This window comes from Trachemys scripta, chromosome 23, assembly GCF_013100865.1.
Source record: "Trachemys scripta elegans isolate TJP31775 chromosome 23, CAS_Tse_1.0, whole genome shotgun sequence".
Classification (NCBI taxonomy): Eukaryota; Metazoa; Chordata; order Testudines; family Emydidae; genus Trachemys; species Trachemys scripta.
Window position 1 is genome coordinate 8,184,393 of NC_048320.1, and position 12,621 is coordinate 8,197,013.

The 12,621-nt window shown below is 43.8% G+C and overlaps 1 protein-coding gene across 6 annotated transcripts in view; it reads left to right on the forward strand.

Annotated features, from left to right (window-relative positions):
• Window positions 1-502: 502 nt before the first annotated feature.
• Window positions 503-12,621, forward strand: part of CDC27 (cell division cycle 27) — a 54,016-nt gene continuing 41,897 nt past the window's right edge. For 4 of the 6 annotated variants that reach the window (XM_034755762.1, XM_034755763.1, XM_034755764.1 and 1 more), the window contains exons 1-2: window positions 504-700; window positions 9,724-9,799. In XM_034755762.1, the coding sequence (XP_034611653.1) occupies window positions 674-700; window positions 9,724-9,799 (103 nt within the window). In that variant the 5' untranslated portion in view covers window positions 504-673. Of the gene's footprint in view, window positions 701-9,723; window positions 9,800-12,621 lie in introns of all 6 variants that reach the window. The other 2 variants (XM_034755766.1, XM_034755767.1) reach the window with 1 other exon arrangement.

The window sequence follows — 12,621 nt, forward strand, 5'->3', positions numbered from 1 at the left end:
GGAAGGAGAGGAGGAAGAGGGGGAGGGGAAGAAGGAGAGGAGGAGAAGCAGAGGAGGAGGGTGAAAGGGAAAGCGAGGAAGAGGAAGGGAAGGGGAAGCAGAGGAGGAAGGAGAGGGAAGGAGAGGAGGAAGGGGGAGGGGAAGAAGAAGAGGAGGAGGGTGAAAGGGAAAGCGAGGAAGAGGAAGGGAAGGGGAAGCAGAGGAGGAGAGATCGGGCCGGGAGAGGCAGACCGGCAGGGACGCGCGGAGCAGTCGCAGCCGCCCGCGGCCCTGGCTGTCATCACAGCTCTGCCTGTGCCGTAGGGAGCGCTCGGGTCCCGCTCGGGTCCCGCTCGGCTATCTCCGTCAGCTCGGGCCCCAAGGCGGCTGCTCGGGTGTTTCCGCATCCGTTCGGCGCTCTGTCTCCGCTCGGCGGGGGCCCGCTCCGCCCTCGGGTATTTCCGTCCCCATTCGGCTATTTCCGCCCCCCTCGGGTGTTTCCGTCCCCGCTCGGAGAGACTCGGCGCCTGGCCGTCCTCCTTCCTTCCTTCCCTCCCTGGTGCCTGCCCCGGTAACGGTCGCTGTGAGTTTAAATGAGCAGGGGCCGGGCCGGGCCGAGCCGCCGCCGCCGGGACCGGGACACGGACTGAGGCGGAGCCTGGGCCCGCCCCGCTGCGGGCGCTGAGGGGACAGGATGACGGTGCTGCAGGAACCCGTCCAGGTACCGAGCCGCTCGCCGCTCCCGCACCCAGGCCTCGGCCCGGCCTAGCGGGGCCCGGCCTCTCCCGAGCCGGACCCGGGCAGGGGCCTGGCCCACCCCGGCCAGGCGGACCCGCTCCGTGGCGGGGCTGCGGCCGCCTCCGCGCCCCCGGGGGGCCGTGTCCCCAGCCCGCTCAGAGGGACCCGCGACGCCCGCCTGAGGGGGACCCCGGGCCCCTCCTAGAAGGCAGGAGCCTGGTGGGGCCCTTGTCCCCCGCCTCGGGGGCCCCCGCCCCACCCCCCTCTAGAATGGGACCCTATCCCCTCCCCTCCCCCCGCGATTTGAGACCACCCCCCCCCCGGAGAGGGGCCCTTCCAGGAGGTCCCCCCCCCCCGAATGTACCGCACCCCGCCCAGGGAGCCCCCCCAGACACTCCCCACTTCCAGGGCAGGCTCCCCTCAGATCTCCTCGAGGCACCCCCTTCTTCTCCCCTCTTCTCTATCTGCTTCCCTTCCAGGGAGGACCCACCACTGCCCGTTGCTGTTCTCCATCCCAGGGGACTCTCCTCCTCCCATCGCAGCCCTATTCTCATTACTGTTTGTATTGCCATAGCCCTTAGGAGCCCTAGTCGGGAATCGGGACCCTCCCACTGTGCTAGGTGCTGTACATACACAGGACAAAAAGATCATCCCTGCCCCAACAGGTTTACCATCTAAGCATAAGATGATAGACAACAGATGGAGACAGACAGGTGGGGGGTGCCCAAGGAAACGGTGAGTTGATATTGGCCAGCGTAATAGTGGCTAGTCCACTTCCAAGAGGGACCTCTTCCATCTCTACTGCTTCACCCTGACCCCTTATGAAACCCCTTGATTCCTCCCTTCCTGTTTCAGCCATCCTCCACATCTGCTGTTTTACTATTTAAATGTCTTCCATTCTGTGGATTACACACAGATGAAGGGCATTTCTTGTCCCAAGGAACTTGCAGTCTAAAAGAGATGGGATGCCTCAGAGCCCCAGAGGAGGGAATAATTTAGATGGAAAAAAAAAAAACTTTAACTCAGTTTTTCCAGTATATTTTCCCTTCTTATTTTAGTCTAGTCTGTCTTTCCAGATGTGATGCCTTCTCAGAAGTTATCCATCCTTCACTCCTTACCATATCTAACTTGCCTTAGCCATCCTTTTTATGTTTCCTCCCACTTCAATCTTTCCCATGTTATCTTCTCCCCTTTCCCTTCCACCAGACCTCCAGTCTTTCCCAGGTTTCTGTCTTTCTAAATAAATTGGGACATAGGGTTTAAAAGGTCTTAAATAGCTGCTTGTAGAACATGGTTTTTCCTGGTAATTTATAAACCTCTCCCAGCTCCCACATTGGCAAGGTGCTTAGCATATTGTACAGTTATTCATAATAACAATATTGAGCACAACGAAAATATCAGTAATTTATTTTATTTCCTTTTCTCACAAAAAGGAAAAAAAATGTAGCTGTTTGTGGGAGACAGCACCTACTCCACTGACTTGGTCTAAACAAGGTGGTAGCAATGGTGGTACTATTCGTGTAGATATGGAGTTTATATTCTTTACACCAAATTCTTTAGGTCTGCTCTGAACAGCTCTAGACAACGTGGTGCTAAAAAACACTTCTAGCCACCTGGACCCCTTTTTCCAGTAATACTCTCCCCACTGCTGCCATCTCTGGAGCTGAACAGGTGGTAGCAACAGTTGGGAATTGTAGCAAAAACTGACTAGTGTAGGCTTCTGTGTGGAAAGGAAGCAAACACCCACTGACATAGTGGATGACAGCAAACAATATCTAACATTTTTACAAGCATCTTTTCTGCTGTCCTAATTATGGGTAACCAGGTGGAAAACATTTGCTATCCTGAAATTTCCATGGCAGAGATGTGGAGTATTTTATCTGAGGTATATTATTTGGTTTGTAAAAATGGCAGACACTTTTAATGCCATCTTCTCTAACTTGGAAGTGCTGTTGATGGCAGTCTGCTTTTGTCATCACACAAACCTACTTGGATTCTGTGTACTTGATGAAGTACCAGATTTCTTCTTTTTTGCTATCCAAAGAGGCTGATATGGTAGTGCAACATCAATGCACAATCGTTATGTCTACACTTGTACATATAGGACTCATGATTTGCCACTATCTCAGCCCTACTGGTGGCAGCAATGACGACGATTGTATTATAGGCACAGTATAAGTGTTGGATGACAAGGTGGTAAAAACATGAATTCTGATTAAGTTACAGCCTCCATCATTGCTACCACCAGCTGAGTTGCACTGGTGTGAAATGCAGATCCTAATTGTGCCATTTTCAATGCAGCCTTTGTTAAGGCTCCTAGTTACTCTGTCCTCCATTGGTGATCTCGTAGAAGTCTACTTTGGTCATCTGTAGTCACAGTTCTTAAAATGGTGCAGTGATTCTGACAGTTGTAATAAATGCAGTAAAACCACAGGATTATGGTGCATTCTGACACTAATGTAATAAGCCTATGACATTCAGACTCTTTTTTGCAGTACAGATTTAAATGACGCTGTTGGATTATGTGTTCGTTGCTTGGCTGGACTCCTGGTACTTTTTCTTTCCCCAGTTATCCCATTCTTCTTGCATATGTTCTGTAAGAGTAGGCATCATTTCTGACTCATCAACATTACAAGCGACTAGTATATGTGTAAAAACAGATTTTTTTTTTCATGTACCTTTGTACAGTACATGTTGATGGTCATTCAAGAGATCTTTCACTCCCCCTAATCTCCCCTCCCCACCTTGCAAAAGCAAATTGTTTTTTTTTTTTTTAGAATTTGGAAAACTGTTACTTTTACAATCCTGACAGAGCTTTGTAGTGGTTTCATGTGTGTATATATAGCATTTTAAAAACATATAAGATGACAAATGCCTGCCTTGAAGAGCTTCCAGTTTGAGGGCCTGATCTTGACATCCTACTCGCAGTGAGTAAAGGTGGCAGAATCTTGTCCTAAATAGACAACATACCATTTTATACCTCCAAATGAAGTCAGTTAATTTATAATTGAAATTTGGAAGTTTTAAGCTATGTATTCCATGTGTTATCATATAACTCAGGTGCATTTTAATTTTCATCTCTAAAAACCTTTAGTTTCAGCAATGCAGCTCTTAACAGTTTTCTTGGATGCTTCAATTCCTCGTGTTGAATAGCTGGTATTGACTGCCATGACCAGGTCTAATGATGGACACTTTCCGAGGCCCTGTTCATATTGTACTCCTGGGGGAATTCTGTGTCACTGCGCTTACGCAGATTTCACGGCCCCTGCAGATTTCTTTGCTTACCTGCAGAAAAATGACTTCTGACGGGGAAGCAAAGGGAAGCTGCAAGAGTGGTCATGCGCCCACTATCTGGCAGTGCAGACAGGTTGGTTTGGGCACCCAGAACAGCCGATAGAGACCTAAATCATCCGGGTATTTCTGAAAAAATAGGCATGGGGCAGACTCTGTTCCCTCAGGCAGAGGAGAATGTAGCAGCCTGCCTGCTTAGTGAATTGTTCCCATTGTTCTTAGTGAATTCCCCCATGAGTATAAAACAGGTGTAAAAATTGTAAGGCTCCTTTACATTCTCAGAGTGGTGTAAAGGACTGTATGGCCTTATAAATGGTTATGGTGCTTTAGTGATTAGAACTGGTCTAAATTTTTGGATTAAAAAAATTTCCTATCAAAATGTGCTCCATGAACTGTTTTCGACTGACCTTATTGGAGATGGTCAATAGCCAGTATAAATTGTGGTTTGAGTCCCCAGCCCTCACTTGCTCTTCAGTTGCCTATGATGTAACATTGAGCATATGGCTGCATATATTTGTTGACTAATACTTAGAAGTAAAGGGTCAATACTAGCTACATTACTATTAGACAGAGGGGGTTTGGTGATTTCCTCCAATGTTCCCCACTTCCATTCTCCGTCCATTGAATTGTAGTTTAAATAAATTACCAAAATAATTGAAACTAGCTGGATTCTATTGCTTTATTTTGACCAAAAATGCAGAATTTTGCAGAATTTTAAAATATTGTGCACACAATTTTTAATATTTTGGTGCAGAAATTTTAATTTTTTGGTGGAGAATTCCCACAAGAGTAATATTGTGACTGATAACATGATAGAAACAACCATGTACAGTTATCGTTAGCAAAGGTTCCCTGGCCAGTAAGGCTGTTTCCCTACCTCCAAGAATCATGCTATGAAACCATGGTTTTCATTTAATTTTAGACTGATTTTCAGGCTGGGGGTAGTCTATAATGATCTTTCTTAAAAGGAAAAAAATCCATGTCTACACTGGTCATGGAATCAGCAATGTGGACAGGCCCTTCTTGTTGACAAGAGTACAGTGCTTTTGACATAACCTTTAAGAATGGTGGGGAACCTATGTCCCGCAGGCTAATTCCAGCCTGCTGCTTCATTTCATCTGACTACATCGTGGTCTCCACACCATGAGCTGGAAGTCTCAATCCTCGGCACCCCTCTGCAGGGTTGCAGCCACAAGCGCCGGCTTGCCTCGCTGTGGGGGAAATCTAGGGTTGCCAGGCCATTAAAAGTCCAGTTGGCTCCCGGAAGCAACTGGCATGTTCCTGCGGCCCCTCGGAGCAGGGGCGATCAGAGAAGTGCCGCACGCTGCCCCCAGCACCGGCTCCGCAGCTCCCAGTGGCCAGGAACTGCAGCCAATGGGAGCTGTGGGTGTGGTGCCTGCAGATGCGGGTAGCATGCACCATGCAGATCCCCCTGACCCCTTCACCTAGATATTTGGTTTAGCTGTTGTGCAACATTCAGATGCTGAATAAGCTTTTCTGGGTGGAAAGGTGGGCTTGGCATGAGAAGGCTTCAAATACTTTCCCCTGGATGAAAAAGCATTTGTCTTTTCCTTGAAGAAGCTTTCTCATTGCACAGCAGCTGATATGATAGTTTTGGAGTTCTTCTCTGAGATTCATAACAACAGTTGTGGGTAAGAAGAGAGGGAACAAGCTCTTGGGCTCTGTCTACTCCAGCAGTTCTCAAACTGGGTCAGGACCCCAAAGTGTGTCACAACCCCGTTTTAATGGGGTCGCCGGGTTGGCATTAGACTGGCTGGGGCTGAAGCCGGAGCCCAGAGCCTGAGGGCTTCAGGTGTGGGTGTTGGGGCTCAGATCTACAGACACCTTCCCCGCCCCCTGGCATGGGGCTGAAGCGCTTGGCCTTCGGCTTTGGACCCCCTGCCTGAGGCAGTGGGGCTTGGGCTTTGGCCTTGGCCCTCGCACCCAGGGTGGTAGGGCTTGGGCGGGCTCAGGCTTCAGTCCCACCTCCTAGGGTCATGTAGTAATTTTTGTTGTCAGAAAGGGGTCACGGTGCAATGAAGTTTGAGAACCGCTGGTCTACTCTATGGGAAAGTGTTACAATAAACTATTGGTTGGAACACTTTGAACCTGCAACCCCTGTCTCATGCCCTGTGTCCATGCAGATCAGCTGTCTGAATCATTTAAATGTTGGTTGTAACCACAGTGGTGAGATCTCCACCTCTGGTCTGGATGAACAGGTGCCACCTAAAAAGCCCTATCCCCATTGTAGATGAGAAACCACAGACAGTTCAGCTGCACTAGGTCAGCCAGTTCTAAAGCCAATGGAGTAGCTTTTATTGGGTAAATACTCCAAAGCACCTGCTTGCAGCAACAGTTCTGTGCCCTGTGAATCGGTGCTTTGTATCTCCTAGAATGCACTGATACAACCACAATTGTCAGGTGTGCTGCAGGGGGAAGCACCAAAATGGTTCTGTGAAGGCACTGCCGCAGTTTGGGTATGCTCAATTGTTGCATTAGTCTTGGTAACAACTGCCTTAATATGTTCAATGACTGTGTTACAGTTTCCTTGCTTTGTTTCTGCAAGGTGAACTATCGCCACAATTATTGCTCGCTCTTGTTGGCAGTCTGAGGCCAAAGACCAGTTAAATTTGTTTTGTAAAACCTACTGTGTTATAGCATGGTGGTTCTTTTCCTCTCTTACACTAATCTGTAGAGCAACATGTGAGTCACCAATCTGACTGTCCTCCATTAATGGATTCAGGCCATAAAACTTGCTTCTTTTTTATTACAGAATGACTGTCATTGTAGAGTCTGAGCTCTACTAACTCACACTACATTCCTGCTTTTCCAATCCTGGGCCTCTAACCAGCAGTGGTGATTGGCTGAACCGGTTTGTGGTACCAATTTTATAATGTAGATGTGACATAACAGTAACACAACCAAAAGTCACTTGCTTACAGCCTATGCCAGACTCGGGCAAGGTTATAACTCTCAAACAAGAGCAGGTTGCCAGAAGTATACTGTCTTAAAACTCTTCTGTAATCACTTACTTTGCATCAAAGGTATGCATGCTGTTTTACAAACCCAAGGTCTAAATAGATATGACCTGTTGTCATTCAGATATAGGCATTTGATTGAATAAAGGAAGAGGCATAGCAGGTAACAGGAGGAAAACGGAACTCTGGTGCGGCTCTAATTTATGCAAGGGGCTACTTCTGCCCCGTGCACAATCTGAAAGGTGCGGAGGTGACTTGAAGGTCTCTGGGTTGTGCCTTCTGTGCTGTGCCTCCTGAAAGGTGCAAAACAAAATTTGAACTGGTTCAGGATAAAATCAAAGATGATCACTTCAGGCAAACTTTGTGACTAAACTTCTCGTGGATATACAACAATACTATTGTGAACTGGGCTTTTAAACTGAAAAATACTGTACTTGCAGTATATCAATCAAACCAAGAGATTCAATCAAAAATGGCTTTCACAAGTATTTAAAAATTGTTGAGTTTTAAATGTATTGGAGGAGTCTATAGGTGAAAGGTTAGTGATCTCGTATAGAAATTTCCTGTATAATAATCTACATAGTTATTCAAAACTCTACTGTGTAGGTTGTATATAGATTCCCTATGGTTAATAACATGACACCATAGTTGGTGCCTGTTAGAGTTGTAGAGTTTAAAGGCAGATGGAACCACCAGATCATCTAGTCTGGCCATTTATATAGCACAGGTCACCAACACCACCCAATACCCGCACGCTAAACCCAACAACTGAAATTAGACCAAAGTATTACAGCCCAGAGGAGACTCCATTTATGTGCCACAGGCAAAGAAGGTGCACAAGTGCCTGAGGCCCTTGCAATGGCAGGGAAATGATTATGTAATAAATGTCACTTGCCAGGATTATCTAGACCTGCTCCCATACACTACAGAGGAAGGCACACAAAAAAACCCAGGTCAGATCGGCAGTGACCTTGGGGAGAAAATTACTTCTTTACCCCACACATGATAATCAGTTAGACCCTGAGCTTATGAGCAAGAACCAGCCAGCGAAGCACCTGAGACAGAAAATGTTTTGTGCCACCTTAGTCCTGGCCCTCCCCATCCAGTGTCAGCAATGTCAGCCCTGACTGACGTAGCTATACCAACAAAACTCTGAAGTGTAGTCCTGACCTACCTGTTGAGAGGACAACTAGAGGAACTTTCCATCTCTGGCACAGTAAATGTCATTTAAGTAGTGGCAGCAACTTGAGTAACACTATTAATGTCACATCTAGACTGCCCTTTGCATGCACATATAACGCTTCAAAATTAGAAGGGAAATCAGTTTTAACTTGTGTAAAACAAAAAATGTTTAGAATTTATTTCCAGGCTGTTCTGACATCTACCTATTACTCCTCAATGTCTCTCAACCAGGTTAGTGGAAGCATGCAGCACAGACAAAACTGACACTGAGAGTGGCTCAAAACACAAATCTTCAAGAAAATGGCACAGATTTTCCTCCACTAAGTGTTCTAAAATTCCACTAATGTTTATCACCAGGTTAAATAAAAGTAAACTGATATTTCATTTTTAAACAGGAAAAGTACTAATCAGTTGAGGTATTCTGATCTCTGATATTACTAACTTAAACAAAAAAACCCCAAAGGATTAATGGTAATGATAAGGTCTAGGGATGATAACTGTGTAACTGTTCAGCAATGGATGAACAAACTACTCAGTCTGTGTTCAAATGTATAAGTGCAATCTTTGTGATATACAGCAATTCCCTAGACATCTCACTGCAGTTTGTGCATTCCTATATGGAATCTCAGAGCTCCAATCAATGGAAGTAAGACATTGTTTTTTAAACACCACCTAACAATGGATCATGTTCATCTTGCCTCACTGTGGAATGTGTGCAGCTGTACCCTCACAGAAAATGCCATTCTGCTATCATGTGCAGTTGACAGTTAGCAATCATACAGTGTTTGATGTTGCCATTGGCATAATCTCTAAGCTGTCTGTGTAGTTTGTGGTAATCAGCTGTTGGTAAAAACCCACAGAATTGCACTGGTTTGTTTAAAACTCGATTGATATGTACTAGGTACAGATTAACTTTCTTTGCTCAGTATTTATTAATTTTAATATAAGAGCTGCAAACAGAAGAACAAATTTAGATTGCTTAGTGTCACTATAGGCTCCTGAGTATGTTCTTGTCCTTTGCTTTAGATATATAATTTTTGGTAGTAACTTCTTACAGCAATACTCAATCATATATAGATCACAGTCCCACTTCCACTCATCCGTGGAAAAGACTCCACTTGACTTTAGTGAGAGCTGGATCTGGTTCATAGACAGGTGTACTTACAGGAACAGACACTGGGGGTGGGAGGACATGACAGTTGTGTCCCTAATATTAGAGAAATACTTGTGCCAAGTTAGAACATTAGGCCTCTTTACATGGCTTTAAAATATAGTGAAGTCTGTACTATGGACCCATCCCTTATATACGTCTCTCTCTCTCTCTCTCTCTCTCAGGCAGTCATTTTAAAATTATTCTTAAGGTTTTTAATATTGTGTGGCCTTTCAATATTGCACATTTACTAGGCAATTTAATTTTGTTGGGCCTTTGGCAATGGACGCTGGTCCTTGGTATTTCCTGCGATTAATATGGATTTAAAAAAAGTTTTCCCTGTGAATTTTGAATCACATGTATCCATTTACACACATCAGAAAATGTATTTTTTCTCTTCTACAGGCTGCTATATGGCAAGCACTTAATCATTATGCTTATCGAGATGCAGTGTTTCTGGCAGAAAGACTATATGCAGAAGGTATGTGCCTCGCTAATATAATGAATTAATGGTTTAAGTTTGCTAAGGACGTTTAGGGCCTCTCTTCTTTTTCACTTGGCTAATAAAGTTTATTTCTTTCTATTCTAAAAACTTCCCTGCAATTGAAGAGACACAGTCAAGATAAAAATCAAATGTTACTTGTAACAGTATCAGGTATTACCTAAACTTACTAGTAGAGTAGAGGAGAAAAACAATTTATTTTTTTTTTTAAATCATTTCAATTTGCTATACACCCTGGACTACTCTGGGTTTCACTGTTCTCCCCTGTACTATATTACCGTGTTTGTGTGGGTCTTTCATATAGCGACAGGGGAGAAACTTTTTTTAAAATGTGACTTTAAAAAAATCTCTGTTTGGCAGGGTAGATACGGTACATGAAACTACTTTTAATTTAACTGAATAGATTTCAGGTAGATGGTGTCCCTTCAGAATGGCTTATTTAACAAATACTTCTATAGTGACACCAACTTGAAACCTTTACTTCTTTTTAAAAAAATAAGCTAAAAAAAACGTATCTTCAGGACCTTTATTTGCCAAGCTTGCTCCTGGCTGAAACTTTGTATTTACATACCTTTTTTTAATTCTTGGATCACTATGCTATTTTTGTCTAGCCCAGATTCAGTTTCCAATTGCAGCTCCTCCTCTCGTTCTGGACATAGAGGCTTTCATAATCAATGTTGCTACACAAATTGGTCAGCAAAAAACAATGAGTGTTCTGACTTATGCCCTTTCTCTGAGCTCAAACATAACGCCTTTGCCATGTATTTAAACTTCTCTGGATCAAGGAGCTGCTGTCCAAAAATTTCTTTTGAGTCTTGGTCTCCTGCCTAGCCGCACAATGCTTTCCTACAAACACATGTGGTGGCCTGTATCTTGTTGCATAACAAACGATTAAATAACTGAATTTGGCTGACAATGGTGTGTAGTTCTTTTATTGGTTAATAATTTTTAAATTGTTTTGATTTATACGCAAAACTTTTTAAAAGTTGCTGAAAGGATTTCTAGGATAATTAGTTTGCCAAGATAGCAAGCCAGTTTGCACTAAAACTTTTTGAGTTCTGTAAAAAATGGGACTTGTTTGGGCCTCATTTCTTTCTGGCTTCTACTTAAGAATTCCTTTCTTTTGCTGAGAACTGTGCATATATGATTACTTTAAATGCACAGTTTACATATATAATTGAAAAGTCAAGTGAGGTAGAAACCCAAGTCCTGTTAAGTGCTTTTGAAAATTTTACCTACAGACTCTATCTTCTCTCTCTCATCTATCCACCCATTATTCATCTCCTCATATAGTTTATTCAATATAGTGCTACATATATTACACACAAATACAATGTTAAAAGAACATTAAGGTTGCAAAATCAAGAACTCAAAAGGCAGGAAATCCCAGAGTTAAGGTTGCCTGTATAACTTAATTTAGCCCCCTTGTGTGTATATATTATGAAGCAGTCTTTAGTTACATGAATTCACACTATTTTTTCCACATTACCCCTGCTTCATTCAGTGCATAGGTTGTATCTGTCCTGGACTGAATCAGGGTTGTGTTGTGAAGGAGGCTGTTGTTTGTCGGACCACTGCTTCATTTGCTGCAGAATTTGGAAGGTCTGTAGTGAGTGAGGTAGGGGATCGCAGGAAGAGAGAGAATGGCCTCATAGTTAAGGTAGTTGAACACTGCCCTGGAGAACTGGATTCTATCCCTGCTTCTTCCACAATCAGACTTCTTATAGGTGATCACTAATTTTGTATTCCTTATTTTCTGGGTGCCCATCTTGAGATTCTGGGGTCTGATTTGCAGGAGTGCTGCAACTGAAGGCAGTAGGAGTTGTGCTTTGAACATATAAAGTGCTGTATAATGCAAAGTACTTTGTAAAAATTGGGTCCTAGACCACTCACATTGGATACACAAAATTAATGGAAATGTGGGACCTTAATTTCTCAGGGCCTCAGTTTCCCCACATAAATTATAGTACTCTGCAGTGGTGGAAGAGGGGGGATAAGAGTACCTGAGAATCAAGAGAACTTGTGGTATCACTTCACAAGTGTGCCTGACTTAGGCTATAATTCTTTAACCTCTGTTCTGAATAGAATCAATTTAAATTAAAAAGCAAAGATCCAGGGGTATGAAACGGAGACTTGTAAAATGGAGTATGAGAAGCTTTGTTATAGGCAATAAGCTGATCAGTAACTGTTTAAACCTGTGAAATTGAGCAGTGAAACTTCCTAAGGGTTTGAAATGGTAAATGTACTGAATTGGCTTGAAAGCAGGAATGGGAATGATGTTCTTGCTCTGTAACCTGAAAGACCTGTGCCTAAAATTCTACTTCCTAAAACTTGGGCGGAAAAAATATTAGCACCTAAAATACGTAGGGCAAGGTGCATACCACACTTGTCTGTTCTAGTTTTATAAACTACTTGCTCAGCTTAAATGTGAAATTTAATTTTTGCTACCTCCCCTCGTGGTCCTGAAAAATGTTCTTTCTACTCCTCCTATTCTGATGTGCTGAGCAGACATGATAGGCGTAAGAGATGATTCTAGGCAGAAGAACAATATTTAGAAACTGAGTAAAAAGAACGAGGAGTACTTGTGGCACCTTAGAGACTTGACAAATTTATTTGAGCATAAGCTTTTGTGGGCTAAAGCCCACTTCATCAGATGCATGTAGTGGAAAATACAGTAGGAATCTCTCTCTCTCACCCACCCACCCACCCACCCACCATGAAAAAATGGGAGTTGCCATACCAATTCTAATGAGACTAATCGATTAAGGTAGGCTATTATCAGCAGGAGAAAAAAAACTTTT